General features: G+C 42.2%; 1 protein-coding gene across 1 annotated transcript in view; it reads left to right on the forward strand.

Moving 5' to 3' along the window:
* Positions 1–10084: 10084 nt before the first annotated feature.
* Positions 10085–26101, forward strand: part of TSC22D3 (TSC22 domain family member 3) — a 61009-nt gene continuing 44992 nt past the window's right edge. Inside the window, exons 1-2 of the mRNA XM_028523487.2 lie at positions 10085–10209; positions 10441–10869. Coding sequence (XP_028379288.1) covers positions 10550–10869 — 320 coding nt within the window. The 5' untranslated portion in view covers positions 10085–10209; positions 10441–10549. The remainder of the gene's footprint in view (positions 10210–10440; positions 10870–26101) is intronic.

Below are 26101 nucleotides of genomic sequence, written 5' to 3' on the forward strand. Positions count from 1 at the left end.
GCCTCAACCTTGACTGGAAAACATTGGTCTTGAGTGGCAGAATTGCAGGTGAATTTTGAGACTTCTTCAATACCTGTAAAATAAGCTATAAAATAAGATCACCTCATAGGTTTCCTATGAGGTCATTGATTTTAGAAAGAGAAAGGGAGGGAGAGAGGGAGAACTGAAAAACTTTGATTGCCTCTTGTACCCACCCAAACTGGGAATCAAACCTTCAACCTAGTTATGTGCCCTGACTTGGAATGGAAACTGCAACCTTTTGGTGTACAGGATGATTTTCCAACCAACTGAGTCACCCAGCCAGGAATTGTGTTACTTTTAGAATAAAAAAAAATCTTTAATTTAAATAAGCAGAACATACTAATTTTGTGGCAAATGATAAAACTAAAAAGTCCCTCTCCTTCACTCTTTTCCACATACCTAATCTCACCCCCTCCTTAGAAGTAACCACTGCCAACAATTTCAGCTGGAATCCTTCCACAGGTGTATGTATTTGAATTTAAGCAAGACAAAAATGTGTCAATTCTGAATACAGTAAACCCAACTTGTAATAGGAGGATGGAAAACCAAATGAAAGTAAAATAAATCGGTATTTAAAGATCTAAAAACTAAAGATTCTTGAGTACCAAAGCCTTATAGCATTACTACTACTATTTTTTTAATATTATAATGGTAATCATTTATTGATCTCTATAGGGGAAGAGTAAAGTGTCCCTCACATGAGATTAAAAAACCTGATAAAAGTGCCATTCCACACACCTTTCTATACAAATATGTCTTACTTATACACATCATATACACACAATATCCTTACACAGAGGCAAAACTCCATGTAGAAATATACTCGTAATCACAAAGATTAAAATATTCTACATATGTAGGATTTTACTTTTGTTCTCTTATTAACTGTATATCAGTTCTTGGCTAATGTTCTCTTAACACTTGCATGTAAAATTTCACCTTGTTATTTTGCATAGAAAAATGGAAAGTAGGAAGGGATGGATACTGACATTTTCTGTTCCACCTCCCTATTTGAAAACAGAGGTGTCTATACTATTTGAGACCTTAAACTAATTTCTGCTGATGAGTACTAAAGACACTTTAAAATTTCTCCCAATTGCTCATCTCCATATTTTAATTTCCCTTGGTCAATCAATTAACAAAGGCTTTTTGAGAATCTACCATGCCTAAGCACTGTACTAAAAAGTTTGTGTTTGGGAATATAATAGCTCCTAAACTGGGCTGTGTATGAGAATCACCTGGGGACCATTAAAAATTATAGATCCCACCCTGGCTGGTATGGCCCAATGGATTGAGTGCTGGCCTGAGAACCAAAGGGTTGCCAACTCGATTCCCAGTCCTAGGGCACATGCCTGGGTTGTGGACCAAGTCCCCAGCAGGGGGAGAATGGAAGGCAATCACACACTGATGATTCTCTCCCTCTCTTTCTCCCTCTCTTCCCCTCTCTAAAAATAAATAAATAAAATGTTTTTTAAAAATGAAACTTAAAAATAATTATAGATCCCTTGTCTCTTCCCAAGACCTAATAAATCTGAATTCTTATGGTTGGGATCTATAGAGAACCATTCTGCATGGCATGGGAAATGTAGCCCAGATCCCACTTGGAAAAGCCAGTGCAGAGCGAGGTCTGGCACACAGGACCCACACCCACAGATAGGTTCTCCCATGGGGAATCAGGCCTGCATTGTACCTGGGCTGCTGTGAGGCTTGCTTTTGCTAAAACTCCCTCACCCTGAATTGAGGCAGCAAATGTTTACTGCATATCTTTAAAGTAACTTCCTAAAATCTATGCTAAACCTTCCAAGGATGAGTGTAACCAGTTCAACCACTTTTCCCTTTGCATTTGCAAATATCCTTTTTCTGTGATGTAATTAGCAACATCCTATCCTTTGTTTTCTGTAAATGGTAACCACCTAAAGTGAACCTGTGCATAGTAAATGAGGACCATCCTCAATGTAACGTGCCCAGAAAAGCAATAAAAGCCTGTCCAGGCAAAGGTTGTGGTCCTCTCTCTCACTTAGATAGCAGCCGTGCTGTCCCTTTTTCTCTATAGGACTTCTGTAGTCTGTGTGAATTTGTTCATTGTGGCCACAACACACAGACCCTGGTGGCCAGGGATCTGTTATGGACTATATTGTTCTCCCCTCAAAAAACCCATATGTTGAAGTCCTATACTCAGTACCTCAGAATGTGGCTATATTTGGAGTGTTGTGCTTTAAAGAGGTAAGTTAAAGAGGTAAGTGAAGTCATTGGACTTCTGGTCAAGATGGCAGCATAGGTAAACACAGTTTGCCTCCTCATACAACCACATTAATATTGCAACTAAACTATAACAACCATGATTCAGTACAGTCAGAAATTTAGCTGAATGGAAGTCCTACAACTACAGAATTAAAAAAGAAAACCCATCAAGACTGGTAGGAGGGGCAGAGGTGTGGAGGTGTAGAGGTGTGGAGTGGAGGTATGGGATTTTTATCTAATACCCATATGTGGTAGATAAAAATCGGGAGGGATATTTGAGAAGCAAGCATCCTGGACCCAAACCATGCCCCTTAGCCCAAGGTTTCAGTGCTAGGAAGATAAGCCTCTATAACTTCTGGCTACAAAAAAACAGAAGTTATGGCATTGAGGCATGTGGCATCAGGCATTGAGTCTGTGGAAGACAGAAACTGCTGGAATACCAGGCAGTTTCTCCTAAAGAGCCCACACACAGATTTACTTGGACTCACTCCCTCTGAGCTCCAGTGCCAGGGCAGCAGATTAAAAGGTCTTGGAGACATACAAGGCAGAACTGAATTTTCCAGCATTAGGGCAAGAGTTGGGGGGAAGCTTTCTCCCAGACAGAAGTGCTGGCAGAAACCATTGCTCCTTTTCGGAGCCCTCCCCCACACAGAACCATATAGCCAGCAGGCAGGTGCCTTATTTGAGACCCCATCAACCTAGCCCACACTATTTTTCCCACCCTGGTGATTCCCCAAGGTCCTGCCCCACCCAACTTTCAGGCCCACCCAAGTTGTTTCCAATGATTTTTCCATACAAATAATTTATTTTGGCTCATGTTTCAGATTTTCCTAAATTCTCTGAAACAAGCAGATTCTCATTTGAGCAAGCTGTGTATCTCTTTTTAAGTTGCCCCAGGCTTAGCACTAGCAGCAGCTGGCCTTGGCTTACAGCTTGGTCTCTCCTGGGCACCTCCAAGTTCAGCACAAGTAGCAGTCATCTGAATATTGCTTTGTAGCTTATTTTGTGTGAACCTGGACAGAACACAGTTGATAGCTGACCTTGGACATGCCAACAGCAATCAAAGCTCAACTACAACAGAAGAGTGGGCACACTTTGAGTATCCAGCTTGGGTAACAAGGGAGGCTGTGCCCCTGGACCCTACAGGACATCTACTACATAAGACCACTCTATCAAGCCTAGGAGATGTAGCAGCTCTACCTTATACATAGAAACCAATGCAGGAATGCTGCCAAAATGGGAGACAAAGAAACATGTTCCAAATGAAAGAACAGAACTAAATTCCAGAAAAAGAACTAAACAAAATGGAGACAAGCAATCTACTAGATGCAGAGTTCAAAACACTGCTCATAAGGATGCTCAAGCAACTTAGTGAAGACCTCAAGAGCATAACAAAGATCCAGTCAGAAATGAAGGATGCACTAATTGAAACAAAGAACAATTTACAGGGAATCAACAGTAGAGTGAATGAAGCCAAGAATCAAACCAGCAATTTGGAACATAAGGAAGCAAAAAACAACCAATCAGAACAGCAGGAAGAAAAAAAAATTAAAAAAAGAACAGCAAGAAGAAAAAAGAATTTTAAAAAATGAGGATTGTGTAAGGAACTTCTGGGACAACATACCAAGTGTACCAACATTCACATAATGGGAGTGCCAGAAAGAGAAGAGGAAGAGCAAGAAATTGGAAACCTATTTGAAAAGATGACAGAAAACTTCCCTAACTTGGTGAAAGAAATAGACATACAAGTCCAGGAAGAGCAGAGAGTCCCAAATAAAATAAACTCAAAGAACCCACACCATGACACATCATAATTAAAATGCCAAAGGTTAAATACAGAGGATCTTAAAAGCAGCAAAAGAAAAGCAGGTAGTTACCTACAAGAGAGCTCCCATAAGACAGTCAGCTAATTTCTCAAAAAGAACTTTGCAGGCTAGAAGGAATTGGCAAGAAATATTGAAAGTGATGAAAAGCAAGGAGCTACAACCAAGATCACCCTATCCAGCAAAGCTATCATTTAGAATTAAAGGACAAAGTTTCCCAGACAAGAAAAAGTTAAAGGTGTCTGTCACCACCAAAGCAGTATTATGCAAAATGTTAAAGGGTCTTCTTTAAGAAGACCAAAACTATGAAAAATAGTCCTAGCTAGTGTGGCTCAGTGGATTGAATGCTGGCCTGCAAACCAAAGTGTTGCTGGTTCTATTCTCAGGCAGGGCACGTGTCTGGGTTACAGGCCAGGTCCTCAGTAGGGGGCACATGAGAGGCAATCACACATTGATGTTTCTCTCTCTCCCTTTCCCTGTCTCTAAGAGTAAATAAATAAAATCTTTAAAAAATAAACAAAATCTTTAAAAATATATATGAACAATAAAATAACAATAAATACATATCTATTAACAACTGAATCTAAAAATCAAAGTAAACAAACAAGCAGAACAGAAACAGAATCATAGATACAGAGAAAGTTTTAATGGTTGACAGAGAGGAGGGGCATTGGGGAGATGAGTGAAAAAGGTGAAGGGATTAAGAAGTACAAATTGCTAGTCACAGAAGAGTCATTGGTATGTAAAGTACTGAATAGGAAATAGAGTAACCAAAAAACACATATGCATGACCCATGGACATGGACAACAGTGTGGGGATTGCCTGAGGGAGTGTGGGACTGGGTGGAGGAGGACAATGGGGGAAAATTGGGACAACTATAATAGCATAAATAATATAATTAAAATATAATTAAAAAATAAAGCCATTAAGGTCAGCCTTAATCCAATATGACCGTTGTCCTTATAAGAAAAGACAATGTGGATACAAACACACACAAGGAAAGACCATGTGAAGGCACAGGGAGAAGACAGCCATGTTTAAGGCAAGCAAAGTGACCTCAGTAGAAACCAGTCCAGTCAATATCTTGATCTCAGACTTCCAGCCTCCAGAAATGTGAGAAAATTAATTTCTGTCATTCTCTTCCACTTGCCAACTGTATAACCTTGGGAAATTAATTAGATCTCTCTGAAAGCTATACAACAAACTCACTTCATAGGCTTACTATGCGGAATAAATAGAAAACACTTATAAAACCTCTTAGTGCAGTGCCTTGCATATAGCAAAGGCTCATTCATGTTAGCTATTGTTATCAACACTATAATTGGTTGGTCTAGAATAAAGATTCTTAAAAAAATCAGAGGATAATAAGATTTAATGGAAAAACATGAGATCTTTATTTTCATCAACCTCTAACTGACATTTAGATGTCTTTCAATTACAAATACAGAGAGAAGATCACAATGATATAAGCAGTACCTATGATTTTGTCACCAGTAGAAATCAAAAAGAGCTTTATGTCACATTTCTGTCATTACAGGTGACTTTAAATATATTTACACTCATTACTACTTTGAAGTTACCATGGTTATCAGAGATGCATCTAGATCTTGTTAGTCACCACATTAATATTTATATAACTATATAAAAATTTTATGTTTAATATTTTAATAATTGTATAACAATATAATTGATTTCCTTTGTAATCCTATGCATTTTATGTATCTAGTACCATTGCTCCTGAGAAGGGGTTCATAGGCTTCCCTATACTATCAAAGTGGCCTTAAGCACAAAATAAAGGTTAAGAGCCTCTGATCTAGAAGTTTTTAAACCCTTCTTGGCTATAGTCTATAAATCTGTGATAAACAATTGTGAAAAGTTTCAGGAAGGATAATCTTTCTTTCCTAGTTAAGAAAGGTTAATAAAATTGAATATCTATGGTGGGGAAATAGGCTTGCCTAAAACTCACTGTCATGATTTTTTTACTAGACTCTAAGTACACGGAGGGCAGCTGCCTACTCTCTAGGTGAACTCTATAACCTCTCTGTGACTTAGTCTCCTCATCTCTTAAGTGGGGATGATCATAGTGTCCATCACACAGGGTTGTTGTGATAGTTAAATTGAATGATGGTATGTAAAACACTTAGCACAGTGCCTGGCACATGGTAGTTAATAAAAAAGTCAGCTATTATAATACTAATTATTATAACAGATTTGTAAATTTTCTTCTTGGCTCTCCACAGCACAGATAAAAAAACCTTTAAATATATTTGTCAGTAAATTCACTATTGAATATTCAATCCTCTTAAAACAGATATTATGCTTTTGTAAATGTTGGGCTAATCCATCATTAAAAAGTTGCCTAGTAGTTAAAGGCACAAGCTTGGAAGTCATAAAGCTGTGAATTCAAATCCAAACACCACTATGTATTACTTACGTGACCTCAGAGCTTCTTTAACTTTTCCCAAACCCATTTCATCACTGGAATCATAATACCTACTCCATGGAATTGTTATGAGTATTAAATGATATGATATATGTGAAGTACCTGACATATAGCCCGGACTCAATAAGTGATACCTGTTCTTTAAAAAAAAAAATAATTGCTAAATGCATAATAAAGTTTTAAAGTGGAAGGACGTCCTTAATGTTTCACATGAGGTTCCCCGACACCTGATCCCCAAATCCCTTCCTAGCCTCCACTCTCACTGTTCTGTCTCTCACATCTTTTTCTCCAGTAACACTGACCTGCTTTGTAATCCATACCCGGCCCCAAAGCACTCACACTGTTCTCACCTCCATGCCTCTGTTCTCCACTCTCTCCACCTGGATTGCCCTTCCCACCTTCCAGGGCTAGCCTCTTTTCCACACTCCCACAGCACGTGCTCTCCCCCAGCACACACACACACACACCAAGCCTCCATCATCACATTCCACTTGCATTGTTTTTGTCTATTAATGCATCTGTTTTGACAGCTAGACCAAGAGTTCTTTGGGGACTTGAATCTTCACTAACACTATAGGGCAAATGCAGAGTAAATGATTGTCAAATGATTCCATCAGAAAAGGAGACATCCCTTATTATCTTCTTTCTGCTCCACCGAGAAACCTAGCAGTGCTCTCTGAAAATGGGTCTCCCCTCTGCCCACTGGGTTTAAGCAAAAACCTCTTTGCTGGTTGGAATCTCCCTATCCAACACAATATATGTGAGCAAAGCAAGGCTTCACAGACAGGAGCCAAGAAAGCCCTGTCTAGTCAGCCTTTCGGTGGAGGTCGGCTGTATTTCAATATAAGCTAGACATGTATATAAACACATGGCAGCTTTCTGAACTCTATCTCTAAACTATCTGGATTTTTGTATAACTAAGTTATATTTGTTCTTGATCAGCCTGGATATAGTATGCAAAGCTGTACTGAATTATCAACAATACTATTTGAGAGCAAGGACACCAACAAGAATGTCAAGGGGACAAAATCTTGTGTTTAGTGGTACCAAATGCCAAGAAGAAAATACTTCTACCAGGGCCTTGTCCAAAGGTTTTGCATAAAGATAAGATCACCAAGGCATATATAAAAGCAAAAGGCCCCAGAAGTTCTCAAAACATAACTTAAATAAACATTTATAGAGGTAATATATTTTGTTTTAACATTTAACATAAAATAATTATAAACAAGAGGAGAAATCATAAAAACTGTAATTAAAAACAATTCAGTAGGGTATAAGTCTACACAATGCATATGAAATTTCATATTCTACTACTTCTCTGGCTTTTACCCAAGGATACTTTTTAAAAAGATAATGAAGAAGAAAAGGGAATATTAATGCAACTAAAGGATTGGCTTTTGAGAAATCCAACTGAAGAATACTCAGCAATTTGTGAGTACACAGGGACTATACCCTTAGCTCAGCTGGTCTGGACAATGAACTCCAAATGTTTCTTTCATCTCTGACCTTGGGATCTGGTCAAGAGCCAGGTACACAGCTTGTTTCTGGTTGTCTGGCCCTTACAGCAGAGGAAGCACTGCCCTCCCTCCATTTCCAGAAACTGTGGGGACCCATATAAGACCCACAGAGCCTTATAGATCCCATATAAGACCAGTTGGGAACAGGAGTTTGTTGACTGCCCTTTGCTCCTAGTAACAGGACTGTTGTTTGTGGCATATGAAGAGAATTTCAAATCTATGGCAATCTAATCTACAGGGACTGAGGCAAATGCAACTCCATTAGAAAGAGGATGGCTCTTCCCTCCTCTTTCTAACATTGGCATCCAGGTGTACAACTTGGCCTTGGGACCTCTTAGTGTAAAGGATCTGCCTTCCCTTTTCTGTTACTCAGAGCCAATGCAGTGTATATTCCACTAGGAAGCGCCTCTGGCATCTCCCAAAGATCTGTTTCCCTGGTAGGTAATGTTCCATGTCTTAAACACAAGATGGCACTGTACACTGCTCTATTGCAAGGGCTATGGACCTGTGAATGAAGCAAGCTGGAGTGGGGCAGAGAGTGCCGACTGAAACTGAAATCCATTTGAATTTTATATGAAAACTTAACACCATAAATATGTGGTGTTAACTTCCAAGTTTTCAGATCCTGGAAGTCTACCAAAGTACACATTACTACCACAAAGCTGGGGTATGATCCCCGGCACCAACCTGCCTTGCTCTCCATAAATGTAACCTTTAACCTTACGCCAGACGCTCCAGAGTAACCTTCTTTTCAGAGCCAAGAACACCTCAGCTGGCAGTTTCAGGGCACTCCTGTGTTCATGAATAGCCAATCACATGTCTTGAAAGGGTAAGGGCAGAGACGACGGTTAGAAAAGATGAGGGGAGAAAAAGTTCGAAAAATAGAGTAAGATAAGTGAAATGAGGAGAAGGAAGCAAAATTGAGGTGAAAGAGGGGGTATGTTGAAGTGAGAAAAGGGAAGGGAAAATATAATGAGGGAAATGAAGGGGGAAGAAAGAAGTCAAGGAGAGAAAAAGAAGAACCGGGGCAAAGGGGGCACTTGAGGACGTACATAAAAGGAGAAAAAGAAATAAATCAAGACTGGGGGCACAAAAAGAGGGGAAAGGGGAAAGAAAAAAGAAAGTAAGAATGGGAGAAAAAGCGCAGAGAGACGGAAGCCGGTCGGGGGAGGGGGCAAACTGGGAAGAGAGAAAGTCCAGGCGTCGGAGAGCTGGCGGGGTAGCTTACATCCCGGGAAGCCAGTACAGAAATCGCCTCAGGTAGGGTTCAGGGAAGAGAGGGGGGAGCAAGTAAGTGAGGGAGAAGAGGGAAAGACAAGTGAAGTGAGAAGAAAAGAACAAAAACGGAGGGGAGTTTGTGCTGCTTTTTTGTTTAAGGCATTTATTGGGTATCCTGAAATGTGTCCGGCATGCTCAGACTCTCAGTTGCGGCAACCTTCTCTTTGCACACCCTCTCCCCTGAAACCAGGCTTTCTCTTCCCCCACCCCCACCCCCTAAAAAAGAGGCTTGTGGGGGAGGGCGGCATTGTAAAGCTGTAACAAGAAAGACTCTCGAGGGCGGCATCTCCCCTGTAGGGGCACCAGTCCGCGGTGGGATCAGGAATAATCTGCCCCTCTGCGGAACTCGAGAGCAGAGTGGCGAGGCGTCCCGGCCCAGCTGCTCTTAGATTTCTGGAGGAGGATGTGCCCTGAGGGGTGAGAGAGCCTGGGCTGAGACACGGGACCCGGCTGTGATGGCAAGGGTGCCTGCGATCTTCCGTGTGCTTGCGAGGGCGCGTGGGTGCAGAGGAGTGGGGGATTGGGGGCAGGACCTAGCTGGCTTGGGTGCGGTGGAGCGGGGGTTGGGGGCAGGACCTAACCGGTTTAGGGCCGGCGCCCGCCGGGGAAGCTGGAGAAGTCTCCGCCGGCCGCCTGGATGTAATTTATATGTTGTCACGACCCCTTGCGGGCTCCTAGTTGTGCAGCTCCTTCACTCACTCTCTGGGCTACTGCCACCGTTCAGCCGGCACCACTCAGGGGAGCCTGAAAGCTGGCGAGCCGAGGAGGGAGGGAGTAAAGAGGAGAGAACGAGGAAGGCGCGCCCAGACTCTCCCTCTGCCCTGCTGCCCGCCCATCCTGCTGCCACAGGTCTACCCTGAGTCCCGCTCACACTTTGGAAACTTGGTACGGCACTGGGACTGCGTGTGGCACCTCGGGGTGGGGCGGGGAGTAGGGAGCGGCCTGGGCCTCTAGCGGAGGAGGAGGTGGAGGAAGAAAAGGAAGTGAGCCCCACTGATCCGTTCCGAGTTGTTTGTCCAGCTGCTTCTATTCGCACCCTGAACAACACAGCCAGAAGGGGGCCGATCCAAGAGAGTGGTTAGCTGGAGGCGCTAATTTCCAACTCTTTCTTTGCAGCTAGCCTTTTCCAGACACCCTGGAGTCTCCTCCCGCCAACCCCCCATCGGACGCGCACCTGCCAGCTGCCACGGACCTGGTAGGCTGGGAAGCCCCCAAGCCTGAGAAGATGGCCCAGCCCAAGACCGACTGCCGCTCACCTGTCGGTCTCGACTGCTGCAATTGCTGCCTGGACCTGGCCCACCGGAGTGGCCTCCAGGGAGACAGTGGAGGGGAGAACAACCACCCAGGTAGCCCCACGGTGAGTAACTTTCGGCAGCTGCAGGAGAAGCTGGTCTTCGAGAACCTCAACACCGACAAGCTCGACAGCATAATGCGACAGGATTCGCTAGAGCCTGTGCTGCGGGACCCCTGCTACCTGCTCAACGAGGGCATCTGCAACCGCAAGATCGACCAGACCATGCTCTCTATCCTGCTCTTCTTCCACAGGTGGGTGGCTGGGAAGACAGGTGAGCATGAGTTCTGGCTCGCACCAGCCTCTGCTGGACTCTCACTTTTGACAAAAGGGGTTACCAGAAAGTTCACGAGGGGAACTGAGGAGGTACGGCTCTCAGACTGCTGTTACTGGACCTGAGACTACCTTGGTTGAGGAGACTCTTGGAAGGTAGTAACTTTATTTTGAAGTGTGCCTGCAGAGGCTTTCATATGGAGGTGCTGGAGCCTAGAATGTAGCCAGAACCCTAGATGGTTTGGGGATAGCTGGTGGCGCCCCTCCTCCAAAGCATAATTTCCACTGCTACTTTAGAGTTTCGGCTGTGGGATGCTCTTGGGATCTAAATTCCACCCTTCCAAATAGCCCATGTTTAAATATTCGAACTTGAATTGAAACTGCAAGGGCTTTGAAATTACTGAGTGGCCCTGACTGACAGTGAGTGCAAGGAAAATGTCAAGACAAATTAAGAGCCTGGTGATGTGGGGGGCAGACGGGGAATAAGAAAAATTAGAGACCTTTGAGAATTTCTTGAGGTTCTGGATGGAGAACCATGGATCACAGCCTTCAATTTCCAGTGATGGCTAAAAGCAGCCCCAGAGAGCATCCTAGGATGGGAGGGTGGATGAATACCTGTCACCACAGGTGTTTGTTGGAGTGTGGAGAGTGAGGGTCAGACTTATAAGAAATCTTGCTGAAGGGCAAGGAAAGGAGAGGGGAGGGATGAAACACAATGGGAAGCCCCAAGGTGTCTGTAGTCTTCTAGTCTAAGACATTGCTAAGAGCCAGTTTTGGGGGGACAACTGAGGCGATCACAAGGCAGGGAAGGCAATTCCAGGACACTCAGCCACAGTGGGTTTGGTGTTTTTGAAGCCATCATAACAGAACACAGATATGTGTGTGTTGGGGGGGTGGATTTTATTTTTTCTCAATGATGCAGTTTACATGAAAGAATCCCCCAGTGGGAGACCTGGATTGCATCAGGCTCACTGTGTGAGCCTAAGCAAGTCACCTGGCCTCTCTGGTCTCTAAGGTTCCCTCTAGTTCTGAGACTCCAGGTCAAGGGCAGGTGGCATGCTCAGACCAGTAATAAGAAATTGTGAGCACCATAGAATATTTGAATAATTGGATGGCTTTTCAGTGAGGCACAAAGAGGAAATTTTAAAAGCAGTTGGCATAAGTAGGAACTACCCTCGCTTAGTGTTCAGACCAGGTTTACCTCTGCAATACCAGCAGCTCCAGGAGGGGACAAGCAGGACTGCCAATTTCCTTAGTATTTTCCAGGTCATCAAAGCCCTTCCTCATCTATTGTTTCAGTTTAGGCATCAATTTATTTCATTGTCTCAAATAAACTAGGCCACGTTCCAATAGGTTTCTAGGGGATCTTCATTTCTGGGAAAAGATTACTATAAGTGTATTCAGATCACAGATGCTGAAACCCTGCTGGGCAAAAGCCATAACAGGCTCCTAATAATCCAGCTCAGCTTGGTAGGAGAGTGGCAATGGAGGAGACATCTGGAAAGAGCTCCTGTCACATTTGCATTTTCAACTGGTAGAGAAACTGCCCTGAAATGGCCTTGATGACATGTAAGAAGGGACTTATCCTCAGCTTGATTACTAGGCTTGGGGCCTACAAAGATTGGATCTAGGTGAGTGAGATGTGAGGCTGAAAGCCCGAGATCAAAGTGTTTACTTGTGTCACACCTTGGGAGGCTTTCTGGTTGTCTGGGTTTCTTGAATGGAAAGACCTACTTTGTCACCTAGTCTGTTGGCACCTGCCTTTTGGTGTTTGGTTCTTGGCAAAGCATTAAGATGATATAAGGTAAGGATGTGGGGTGCTGAGGGCATTGGTGGAAGGAACAGGATGAAGTCTTGAGAACGTGGACCTGAGTACCCTGCCTCTTGGGATCAGACAACTTAGTGTCCTAAACATCTAAGCCATTCTATAAGGCTGGGAAGCATGGCAGGGTCCTGTGGTAAGAACCTTACATTTCTAGCAGGACAAAGTGTTCTCATGTTTTTCTTGATAACTGAGACCTTAGAGATTGGGGATTCTGAATTTGGTTTAGGTTTTACCTAGAATCACATGCTCATTAGCAAAAGTAGGAAACTGTTATTGCTGGTCATGGGGCTTTTCCAATATCTGAGTTGGACAGTCTTCTAAGTGAAAATTTCCTCTTCATTTATTCCCTGGGTTTCTATCTTTATTCTTCAGCCATCAGTTTTACTTCTGTTCCATTTAATTATTTTCTATATTTCAAACTCCCGTTGGGATGGTTTTTTTTCTTTTTCCTTTATTTGTCTACTTTCAAGACTACTACTTCTGGAGAAGCTCCCTGCCCCTCCTTCTACAGCCCATTTCCCTATTGGAAGGGCTGTTATATTCTTGGGAGGTAAGAGCTGGACATAGTCTTGATTTCTATCTGGTTCTTCTGCTTTGATCTGTACCTTGCTCCCAGATTAGCTGTTGGTGTCCTTGCAACACAAGAGAGTAAGTAATTTGAGGGTAAGGTTGTATTTTACACTTGGTTATTCCCGGGGTTTCTAGTTATACAGCCAGTATGCGATAAAGTATTTTTTTTTTTTTGGTTAAATGACTGCTTAATTTTTAGTGTAACACTTGTAAAATGTAAAAATTTTACAACTTTAACTTAGTCTTGGAAAATCCTTATTAAGATTTATATGTGATTTTTCTTTTTTTTTGGTTTGAACCATATGTGTAACTCTAATAGCCTGGGAGAAGTCCTGATGGACAGTGCTGTATATATATACACACAATGCAGTGGTAATGGGCATGTGGTTTGCTGATATGTAAATGATGTCTCTAAACAATTGGAAGGTGTGTTTTAAACACCAGCCTTCAATCTTGTATTAGGTAACTAACAACTATGATAGATTGATAGCTAACTATATCTGTGTAATCTTACTTACTATTTATACAACCCATGAAATGGGTACCGTTATGCTCTTCATTTTATAACAAAGGAAGTTGAAGCTTGGGAAAATTAAGTAACTTGTCTGATGCCTCACAAGAGCAGAGCAAAACTCCACCTAAGATCAGTCAGACACTAAAAAATTATCTTTATGACACTAAAGAATTAACTTTTCTTAATGAAAAAGTTAAACAGAGGTAAACATTAGCCGAGAAACTAACCAAATGTTTAAAATGTCGTTTTTAGGTAGGGTGACCAACCATAACTTTCAAGAACATGGGACTTTCGATGTTCAAATGGGGGCAGTTCCAGGAAAACTGGGATGGTTGGTCACCCTATTATGAAGGAACTCCACCTTATCATTTGAATGTGCTTCTAAAACTGGAAAAGTTAAGAGGCAGATAGAATATGCTGGGCAAACAGCCTATGGAAAAAAAAAACTGGTAAAGTTGAGATTTGAGGGACTTTAATTCTCTGGTCAGTAAGTGGTAGCAAACTGAAATCTTGCTGTTGTCATTGTTTTCATTGTAACCTCAAATTTATTTCTAAGATTGTATCCAAAACTTCTTAATCATCTCTATTCTGCTGTCTTTGGCTCCCAAGCACACCTGACCAGGGTGGTCTGAGATATTTTGAATTGGAGTTCCCTTATAGCTTTAAAAGTCCTAGAAGCCTACCTTTAAGCTTCTGAGCGGGCAAAAACTGGTTCCCACACTTAGATGCTCAGAAAATAACAATAGCAAAGACTTATAATTACTTTATTTGTGTTCATTCATTCAACCTTCCCCACCAAATTGATACATAATAGTAAAGAGAAAGGTTAGGTTTCCAAGAAAAATGCATAAAGATTATTTGCTCATCTCTCAGTGAGTCTCAGAATTCATGATTTCATAAATGTATATTCCTGGACCTTACTTCTGAGGATGTAGCCCCTTACATGGTGTGATTTGAGGGGCAAAACTACTCTTCTGCCTGCTTGCTGTAGTGCCTAAAGTCACATTCTAATATTTTATTCATCCAGTTACCATCTAAAACTGCTCTCCCATAGCACAGTGGTATGCTGATCACACCATGAGAAACTCTGAATTAGAGATTGCAACCCTTTGTCAACTAATTTGCCATTTGATTTTGATAATGGAGGTGGTTTTGTTGTTGTTGTTGTTGTTTTGCTGTAAAAGCTTTTGGGTTTCTGTATGGTTAAGCTTGCCATTCTTTTGCCTTTGTGATTTTTGCTTTTGGCATCAAACTTCAAATGTTCTTCCCTACACCAAGGGAATGTATCAACAAAATAGCTATTTCTTGAGTGTCTAGTGGTCTGGCAAAAAATAGGCACTCAGATTAAGGTACATTTCCAATGAAAAACACAAATGCATTTACAACTGAACATTCATGGTTTGAATACTTCAAGATAACCTTGATGTGAAATAAACTGTGTTCTTGCTAAAGCACAGATGTGAATTTCATGTGCTAAGAGGTTTGTGCCCATGAGTGATCCTAATCTCTACCAGCACACCTAACCATATATGTATGCTTTACATATATAACATATATGTACATAAATACATATATTTTATACATAAATACATATATAGCAGTAAGTACATATATAGCAGTGAGTTGTATATAACAAAATTTGTCACTTTAACCATTTTCAGTGTACAATTCAGTGGCATTAGGTACATTCGCAATGTTGTGCAACCATCAACATTATCCATTTCCAGAACTTTGTCATCATCCCAAACAGAAACTCTATACCTATTAAAAAATAGCTCCCCACTCTTCCCTCCTCCCTCATTTGGTGGTAAGCTCTGTTCTACTTTCCGTCTCTGAATTTGCCTATTCTAGTTATTTCATATAAGTACAATCATATAACATGTGTTTTAGTGTCTAATTGCACTTAGCATGATTTTTTCAGGGTTCATTCATGTAGCATATATCAGTATTTCAGTTCTTTTTATGGCTGAACAACATTTCTTTTTCATTTTTTTAAGATTAAAAATCGGGACCCTGGTTGGCATAGCTCAGTGGATTGAGCACAGGCTGCGAACCAGGCATTGCAGATTCAGTTCCCAGTCAGGGCACAAGCCTGGGTTGCAGGCCATGGCCCCCAGCAACCACACATTGATGTTTCTCTCTCTCTCTTTCTCTCTCCCTCCCCTCTCTAAAAATAAATAAAATTTAAAAAATCTAAAAAAAGATTAAAAATCACTTTATTTTTTATTTTAATTGTTGTTGCAGTACAATTTTCTATCTTTTACTCCCATCCCAGCCCACCCACAGCTCTTCCCACATCCTTCCCATTTCCACCCCCTCTTGTTATTGTCCATGTGTCCTTCATATTTGTTCCTGTAAACCCTTCCCCTTTTCCCCTGAAATTCCCTCCTCTCTCCCCTCTGGTCACTGTCAACCTGTTCTCAATTTTAGTGTCTTTGGTTATATTCTTCTTGTTTGTTTGTTTTGTTGATTAGGTTTCTGTTAAAGGTGAGATCATATGGTATTTGTCTTTCACCATCTGGCTTATTTCGCTTAGCATAATGCTTTCCAGCTCCATCCGTGCTGTTGCAAAGGGTAGGAGCTCCTTCTTTCTTTCTTTCTGTTGCACAGAATTCCATTGTGTAAATGTACCATAGTTTGGGGATCCACTCATTTACTGAAGGGCACCTAGGTTGCTTCCAGCTGTTGGCTATTCTAAATCATGCTGCTATGAACATTGGGGTGAATAGGTTCTTTTGCATTGTTGTTTCAGGGTTCTTAGGATATAATCCTAGCAGTGGAATTGCTGGGTCAAAAGGCAGATCCATGTTTAGTTTTCTGAGGAAATTTCATACTGTTTTCCATAGTGGTTGTACCAGTCTGCAATCTCACCAACAGTGCACTAGGGTTCCCTTTTCTCCACAACCTCTCCAACACTTGTTGTTTGTTGCTTTGTTGCTTTGTTTATGATGACCATTCTGATTAGTGTGAAGAGGTATCTCATTGTGGTTTTAGTTTGCATCTCTCTGATAGCTAGTGACACTGAGCATCTTTTCATGTGTCTCTGGATCCTCTGTATATCCTCCTGGAGAAGTGTCTGTTCAAGTCCTTTGCCCATTTTTTAATTGGGTTGCTTGTCTTAGAGTGGAATCGTGTGAATTCTTTACATATTTTGGAGACTAAACCCTTGTCTGAGATATCATTGGCAAATATGTTTTCCCATACAGTTGGTTCTCTTTTTATCTTAATACTGTTTTCTTTAACTGTGCAGAAGCTTTTTAATTTGATGAGGTCCCATTTGTTTACTCTTTCCTTTATGTCCCTTGCTCTAGGAGACATATCAGTGAAAATATTGCTGCATGAAATATCTGAGATTTTCCTGTCTGTGTTCCCCTCTAGGATTTTAATGGTATCATGACTTATATTTAAATCTTTTATCCACCTTGAATTTATTTTTGTGTATGGTGTAAGTTGGTGCTCAAGTTTTATTTTTTTGCATGTGATTGTCCAGCTCTTCCAACACCATTTGTTGAAGAGGCTATTTTTACTCCATTTTATGTTGCTGCCCCCTTTGTCAAACATTAATTGACCACAGAGACTTGGGTTTGTTTCTGGGCTCTCTATTCTGTTCCATTGGTCCATGTGTCTGTTTTTATGCCAGTACCAGGCTGTTTTGATTACAGTGGCCTTGTAATTATTTTGGTATCAGGTATTGTGATCCCTCCTACTTTGCTCTTCTTTCTCAAAATTGCAGCAGCTATTTGGGGTCGTTTATGGTTCTATATAAATTTTTGAAATGTTTGTTTTGTCTGTGAAATATGCCATTGGTACTTTAATAGGTTTTGCATTGAATCTGTACATTGCTTTGGATATTATAGACATTTTGATGATGTTAATTCTTCTGATCCATGAACACGGTATGTTTCCATTTGTTTGTGTCTTCCTTGATTTCTTTCTTCAGTGTTGTAGTAGTTTTCTGAGTACAGGTCTTTTACCTCCTTGGTTAAGTTTATTCCTAAGTATTTTATTTTTCTTGTTGCTATATTGAATGGGTTTTTTTTCTTGATTTCTGCTTCTGATGTTTCATTGTTGGTATACAAAAATGCCTTTGATTTCTGGATATTGAGTTGGTATCCCGCTGTTTTGCCAAATTCATTTATTAGGTCGAGAAGATTTTTGGCGGAGTCCATAGGATTTTCTATGTACACTATTGTGTCCTCTGCAAACAATGACAGTTTTGTTTCCTCTTTTCCAATTTGGGTGCTTTTTATTTCCTTTCCTTTTCTGATTGCTGTGGCTAAAACTTCCAATACTATGTTGAAAAGAAGTGGTGAAAGTGGACAACCTTGTCTTTTTCCTGATCTTAGTGGAAAAGCTTTTAGTTTTTGGCCATTGAGTATGATGTTGGCTGTAGGTCTCTCATATATGGCCTTTATTATGTTGAGGAATGCTGCCTCTATTTTCACTTTGCTGAGTGTTTTTTATCATAAATGGGTTCTGTACCTTATCGAATGCTTTTTCCACATCTATTGATGTGATCATGTGATTTTTGTCTTTGCTTTTGTTTATGTGATGCTTTACATTATATTCCTTTTTCTTTAAATATTTTATTTATTTAGTTTTAGAGAGAGGGGAAGCGAGGGAGAAAGAAAGGGAGAGAATCATTGATGTGTGAGTGACACATTGATCATTTGCCTCTTGCATGCAACCATCTAGGGACCTGGCCTTCAACCCAAGCATGTGCCCTGGCTGGAAATTGAACCAGTGACCTTTCAGTTTGCAGGTCATCACTGAGGCACACCAGCTAGGGATGGCTGGATAATATTTCAGAGCGTGTGTGTGTGTATCATATTTTGTTTAACCATTCATCTATCTATGGACACGTAGGTTATTTCCATTTGTTGGCTTTTTTGAAGAATGCTGTTACTGGTGTACCGTTATCTTTCTGAGTCTCTTCTTTCAAAGCTCTGAGGTTTCTGCACTACTGGAGTTGCTCAGCACCTTCTCTTCAACCCAATTTTGTGATCTTCTACTCAGAGTCAGTCCATACAAATGTAGCAACTCTCATGAAATGAACAGACATTTCTTTCTTTGGGGAATGCTCCTAGCTGAGTCAGCTGCTAATACTAGTGACTATAACGAAAAAAAAAAAAGCTAAGAAGTTTAATAAAGTGATGGAAATACAAGTTTTACAGGGGAAATGATATGCTTTCTGGATGCTCATGAACAAGGGACGGGCAAACATGTTAGTGTCTTTCTCATGAATGGCCAGAGTCTACCCTGGTTTACTTCCCAGGTTTTTTACTTTTTATAACATTACCATGTGACATCTTTTTTAATAAATGACTACTTTGTAAGGCTTTGTTTGTGAGAACTTTGTTCAAGGTGACAACTCACAGGGAGTAGGGTTCTCTGGAAGTAAGATGTAGGAAAGACAGGTTTGGAGAAGAAAGGTAGAAAGATGAGGCCAGAACCCATGAAAGGCCTGCTGCAGTATGGGTCTCTGGTTGGCATGAGAGCTCAAGAGGTCTGGATGGAAGGTTCATGTTCTTAAAGAAAATTGGCAAGAACAGAGCATGAGTTTTACCTATTTCTTCAGTTTGCCAGGAGTGGACCCATGTAAATCCATACCTCAGAAAATAACTCTTTCCATGGTGACCTTATTTTCCCTCCCTGCCTGAAGATGTTAACACTCCGGCTTATATTTGCACTTCCAGATAAACTAACAAGTTCTCAATTCCAGGTAAAGTGTTTGCTCCTTTCCAGAAGGCCCTGAAGGCCATATAGTCTGGGTAAATGGAGATGGGTGTGTCTGACCAAAGCTGCTAGGATACCCTGAGTGATGGAGTCCAGTACAACACTTGACCCCACCTTGTGGGCTGTTTAAGAGGAGTGAAGTTGGTTATGTTTGCACCTGGTGGTGGCTGTTGCACTGTGTTTGCTCATTGCAATTCTGCTCCTACCTGAACTTTCTCCTCTTATGTAAGGCGTCCCTCAAGATACCTGCCATGGCTTGCTGGGTTTACATAGCAAAGTGGTTAGTGCCATGCAGTATCACCTCTTGAGCCCCAGCAAAACCAATGTGCTGAGTGGGACTGAAGCTTGGGCCCATTGGTAGGGCACCCTGCGTGCCTCAGTGCACTCAAGGGAGAGCTTGCATGACCACAGGGGTCAAAAAGACAAATTTTCCCTTTTAGATGAAGAGAGCAATAATGTCCTAGGACATGTTGCACTGTCCCAATATTTGCAATAATGGGATAAAGGTTAGGGCAGCTTTGGCACAGCAGGCCCTCCTTAGAACCCTTCATCTAGTGGGAATCTCATGAAGGCTAGAAGGCCTCAAGGCAGGCTAGATAAGGAGTAGGGCAGGGGAAATAGCTTATGGAGGACATTGTCAACCTAGTTTAGCTAAATAAAGAGTCAGAGTGGGGGTGAGATGGAGGTATATGAGAGTGGAAAGCAAGCTTTTCCAAATGCTACTCCATGCAGGAGAAAAATCTTATCACCTGGCAGGGAAGATTCACTTCTATCTTCTGTATGTAAATCCCTGCCCCTAAGTAGCTATTGCTCTTTTTGTAACAGTGTAAGAGGTGTGAAATCACACAGGAGACTGAATGGGAAGTTTCCCAATTGTGCCACACTAGCCCAAGGGAAGGAATCAAGAGGTGAAAGCTCCTTTGGTCAGTGATACCCCAGGCACTCTGTCAGCCTTCCTCCCCTGGGAGCCTCTTTCCTCAAATAGGCCCAGCCTGAAATCAGGCCCCTGCCTGTGGACAGAACCTCACAGGGACCTTCCCCATCCTTCCTTGAAGGAAGAATTTATTCACAAAATAGCCTTAGTTATTCAACTGGATTCCTCTTGTCTGCTCTTCTACAGAGATGGAGAGCATTTGCTCACCATTTAGGGTTCTGGTCCAGATTCCTGCTGAGCTCTCTAGGCCAGTGATTGGCTACAGCTCACTCTGAGGAAGAAGGGGGTGAGAAGCGAGAGGAAGGGAACTGGTTCCAGTGGCTTCTTCCTGGCTTACACCCTTCTGCCCCCCCCCCCCCACACACAAACCTCTCATTTAGCCTCACTCACAGACTAGATTTGGCCTGGGCCAGCCAGAGGGCCCTGACTCATATCTTGTGTAGTGCCTTATGTAACAGAGATAAGTTACTGAAGCACCAAACTTATGCTTGCTCAGTGGCAGGCCTCCCTGGGGCCAGGCATTCAAAAGCCTGCTGGGGATCTAAGTCGAGTTCATCATACTCCCAAAAGAAAAGTCTGCTTTCCCTAGGTCAGGCCAACAGTCTGCTCAGAGGCAGGTACCAGGCTACCAAGGTGATTCTCCAGAACTCCCATACTCAGCAGCAAATTTTAGCAAGTAGGTGAACAGCTCTGGGCTTAGTGTGGTTTAGAGTGTGGTGGAGGGGAGAGGGGAACATGTAGTCTCCTGCTGTTACCTGATAATACACTGCTGAAAGGATAGCCTGGTGCATCTGGAGGGGCCCCAGAACAAATCTCAGAAGTCCCTCTTCCTTTTGTATCTGCTTGTTGGTTCAGGGATTGTTCTGGGGACTCCAAGCAGAAGGGTTACCAAAAGCTGAAGGAACTTTTTAAAGGAAGGCCCTAAAAGAGGCGATTCCCAATCCAGTCTCCGTGAAGTCTCTAAATCTCCAGGCTGGCCTGAATTCACAATGATTCTGAGCTCTCTTCCTGGTCTATTCAGTGAATACATTACTGACATGGTACAACTGAGACCCCCATGAAGTCGGGCTGGCTGGATTCTATGCCATGTTTTTCTAATAAGCTAATTTGACTCTCTGCAACACAGAATAGATCCATAAATCTAATGTTCCATTGGTTCAAAGTTTAGGTTCTCTTCTTTTCTTCCCTTGTCTTTAACTAACCCTTCCCATTGTGTCACCAGTGGGTAAATGGCTCACCAGCTGAAGGTAGTTGGGGACACTTCTATCCAGTCAGAGAAAGAGAAAGAAACAAGGAAATAAAAACATGGTGTAGGAGCAACTAGCAGGCATGGTTGCATCCAAAAAGTTCAGCCATACAAATCCTCAGAAAATTTCAAGACCACCCTCTCAGGGCTCAGGAGAGCTGGGCACCCCAAGTCCCCTGCATCACAGCCAGAATCCAGGTAAGATTGGCTGGCCTGAGCTGGAGGTAGAGAATTTCCCTTTCTTGAGACTCCTCTCAGGCTTCCAGCCTCTTGCTTCTCCCTGTCCTCCCTGCCCCTTCAGTTCACAGTCAGTGGCAGTAAAAAAAAAAAAAGAAAGAAACAAAGAAACAAACAAACAAACAAAGAAAAAAGAGTAAGAAACAAAAACCTGCTCAGTTTTAAAGCAACATATTCTCCTACCTGGGTACACAGCAAACTAATGATGGCAGCACCTCCTCATTCAGGCTTGTACTGAACAACCAAGCATTTCAATGAATTAATCTATCATTTATTGACCAAGAGCCTGCTATTTATTGAGTTCCTACCACAGAGTTACTGAATCCCTCTGTGCTAACCACAGTAGAGGACATTGGAGGTGGCAGAGGCTAAGACCAGGGTGTGGGAGGCTGAGAGTGTAGCTGGGGGAGTGGAACATCTGTACCCAAGACAGGTAGGGAACAAAGCAGTACCACTGAAACTTGTGCTCCTTGAGAGAAAGGCTGCTTATGGCACCCTGGGTCTACAGATCCAGAGTGTGGGCAATACCAGGCAAACTAGAAAGGGAGAGTCTCTTTATGGTGGCAGGTTCCAACAGGGCCTTATAGAATGGACTGGCTTTGGCACTGTGGGAAGCAGCTATGGGCTTTCTAGTTGGAAGAGGGGAAGAGAACCTTGCCGGTCTAACAGGACTAATGGGTAGGAAGGGGCTAGCCTGGGGTGGGGAGAGTGAGGAGAACTTTCCATTCTTCCTGGGCTAGAACCCAGAATCACCAAACTTCAGGAATGAGATAAAGACCCACACTGGCTCACTTCTCATTGACTCAGGGAAAGCAGGCCTCCAGCAGTCTTTCAGGGACCTGAGCTAGTCCTTGGTAAGTTGAGGCCTTTGGGGCCTGGGAGAAAGGAGGTACTTCTCTTCATTGCCTGGAGAAAGCCCGGTGGAACCAGGAAGGCTGAGCTTGCTAATGCAGTCAAGGGTGGACACCAGAGGAGCCTGAGGACTGTGGCTTTATATCTGGGCACTTCTGCCCTCAGTCTCCACCAGAACTCTTCTAAAGTGGGTAATAGAACCAAAGGGGTGTAAAGGTGTTCCCGTGAGAACATATATACCACTCACCCAAGTCTCTCTGGAAAAAAAGTTTCTAAAATGGCACAGGGTATCATTTTAGCCTTGTTTGCACATTGGTCAAACCCTTCTTTCCCAGATACCTTATAAATGAAGGCCCTAGGGTAGGGCTGAACAAAGAGGGAAGCCTCAGGCAGACAGGAAAGGAAAGGAACCTGGGGTAGCAAAAGAAATCAGCTTCAGGTCACCTTCAGGAAGGAGGGTGCTGCTTATGGTCAGCAGTTCACCTTGGATCTCTGGGGCCCTGTCCCCCAAGTAGTGTCCTGGGTATCTGTGCTGACACCTTTTTCCACCAGTGTTCTGGAGAATTCACACTTTAAGTTCATGAACATGTTCACTCAGAAACAAATATTTATTGCATACCTTCCATGTGCCAGGCTCAGTGTTAGGCACTGGGAATAGAATGGGAAACAGCCATTATGGAATAGCCAGTGTAATGAGGGAGATGGACATTAACCAAATAGTCACACTAATGAATGATAATTTCAAGCTAAGTGCCAAGAGAGAAAAGGAATAAGCCTCTGTCAGAGAATATAACAAAGTATCAGACAAGCCTTCCTAAGGAAGTAATACTGGAGCTAAAGAAGTGAATCTCTAATGCTGAAATTCTAATAATCAGATCCATGCCAAAGGAGACATTTTTAGAATGGGGACTTTCAAAGAAACCCCTGAAATCATACCATGTAGGTAGCTGCTTGCACTCCTAGAAATAGCTTTATAGCTAGCAGGTCCAAAAGGAGAGGACTGAAAACATTCTAACAAGAGGAAGACATGAGTTTGAAGCCCATGGGGCAACTAATACTTAATATCATCCTTTGCTAAAAATAGTCCATGACAGTATAGAAATGTTTAAAGGCTGTCCCTGGGGACTGGTGATAAAGTGGGTATTGCCTGTGTGGAGGAGAATTTGTTTTTGTAAATTATTTACTGTAAAGAAAAAAGAAAGGGGAGGGTCATCTGGGTTTTCTTTTCCCTTTGTAGGCCTTCTTCTGAGTTATGAATGTTTCTCATTGTATCAAGGCAGTGGGGCACAGAGCTTCAGGCTGCACTCCTTTCTGGTGCCCGAGGTATAAATTCTTTGGGCTGCAAATGTCAGATATTTGTCTGAAAAACAGCCTGAATGCAGTAAGTGAGAGAAGCTACACCTTTTAAGAAGGGCAAAGGAATTGATCGAGGGTCTCTAAAGAGCTTTCATTTGAGAGGGATGGCCTTACCACAATAACAAGGCAAGTGACAGCTGAGAGGTAGGTGTGATCCAAGGGAGTCTGATTATAAAGGGTCCAGATAAGGCTGACAAGACTTCTTTAGCCAACAGGAGGTAAACCTGGGACTTCAGCAGGCCATGGGGCTAAGCTATAGGAATTAAGATAATTGATCTAAGAGGATTTTAAGGGTGGGATTGAGGGTGGTGGAAAGAGAAAAGAGGTTGATCTTCAAATATAAGAAAAGTCACAACTCAGAGATGGTGACTAGCTATTTCTAAACCACTGACTAGGGACAGAACAAGAGGAAACAAGCTTCTACTGTAACATGAAGAATTGAGATTAGATAGCAGAAAGCACTTCCTGACTACAAGCATTCATAGAAGTTAGATGAAATTACCATGGGATGTTATATTAATTTATAAATATGGGGATGGTAGTGGCAGTAACAATAAAGAACTGCATGAAAGTATGAAGGCTGGTTATAAGGACCATGGACAGAAGGGAACAGACAGGTGGGGAAAGCAAAGGAGTCAGAAGCAGATGCTTATAAGGAAAAGGAAAGTGAGTGTGTGACAGATGAAAGTATTTTCATGAAAATAGTTTTAAAATAAAAGTATCTAGAAAATTTCCATTGGCGATCACTCATTAAAACGAACATACTCTCCTGGGATTGAAATAGTATGGGGGACTAGACCAAAGAGCTGTTAGAGTCCATTCTTGAATCTTCATCCTTCTCATTTTCGAGCTAAATTAGCCTTGATGGGGCACCCATCCTTCATAGTCTAACAATTTTAGGGAACACCCATAGGCAGGCACTGGAGTAAAACTGCTCACCCCAGCTATTTGTGGAGGAAGATGATTCTTCCATGAGGACAACAAAGATTAGACACAGGGGCTACGCTGGCAACCAAAAAACTAGGCAGGATCCTGCAGCAGGAAACTTTGGAGGTTGGAGGCAGACATCATATAAGAATTACACAAATAACCATATCATTGCAATTAATCACATTGATGGAAAAGCTCAGCAAGCTGGAAGAACACAAGCTAAGGGAGCTTCTCTGAGGGTTAGAAAATCTAAAAAAAAAAAAAACAAATTCATCTTGCTAAAACTTTGGGCACTGCATATGACCCTCTCTGAAGAATTCTTGCCCCAAATCAGTAGCAAGTTAAGGCAAAATGAAGCCAATCACTGCTCATGCCCAAAGATACGGATTTTGAAGCTCTTCCAGTTCACTGAGGCCCTTGCTTAGGTGCAAAACCCCAAGGAAATTTTCCTATTCCCAAGATCAAGCAGCTTTATTTGGGCAGTGTTATTCTCTAAAAGCCATAATGACCTATCAGCTGAAAATCAAAATCAGGAAGATTTTGAAGAGCTCATCACTTGCTAGATGAACAGGATGAAGGTCAGTGAAGAGAATCAAGAACTGATGTGCTGAAAATTATACTTGAAACTGGCTCACAGAAATGACCATGTCTCCAAAATGTATGTCTTCAGTCTCCTATTCAAAGGAGACATCACTAGAATATTCTAATATTAGCTGCAAGGTGAGCCCAAGGCTGTTGACTCTTGGGCAACTAGGATCCTAGAGCAGGATGGGCAGTACTGGCCCCTTTAGGGAGCTGGGATGGGCTTCTCTGCACTTGAAAGGGGCCTCTGAGGAACAGAGATTAGCCACTGTGTGCTCATAAAGCACAGGGACTTTGCATCTGATAGACTGCCATTGACAGACTCTGACTTGGCTAGTGACAACTTCTCTGGACCTCAGCTGCTTCTTCTAGAAAATAGGAGAAGTGTGGTTGAGAAGGTTAAATGAGAGAATGCTCCCAGGAAGCACTCA

This window comes from Phyllostomus discolor, chromosome X (genome assembly GCF_004126475.2).
Source record: "Phyllostomus discolor isolate MPI-MPIP mPhyDis1 chromosome X, mPhyDis1.pri.v3, whole genome shotgun sequence".
In the NCBI taxonomy this organism is placed as follows: Eukaryota; Metazoa; Chordata; class Mammalia; order Chiroptera; family Phyllostomidae; genus Phyllostomus; species Phyllostomus discolor.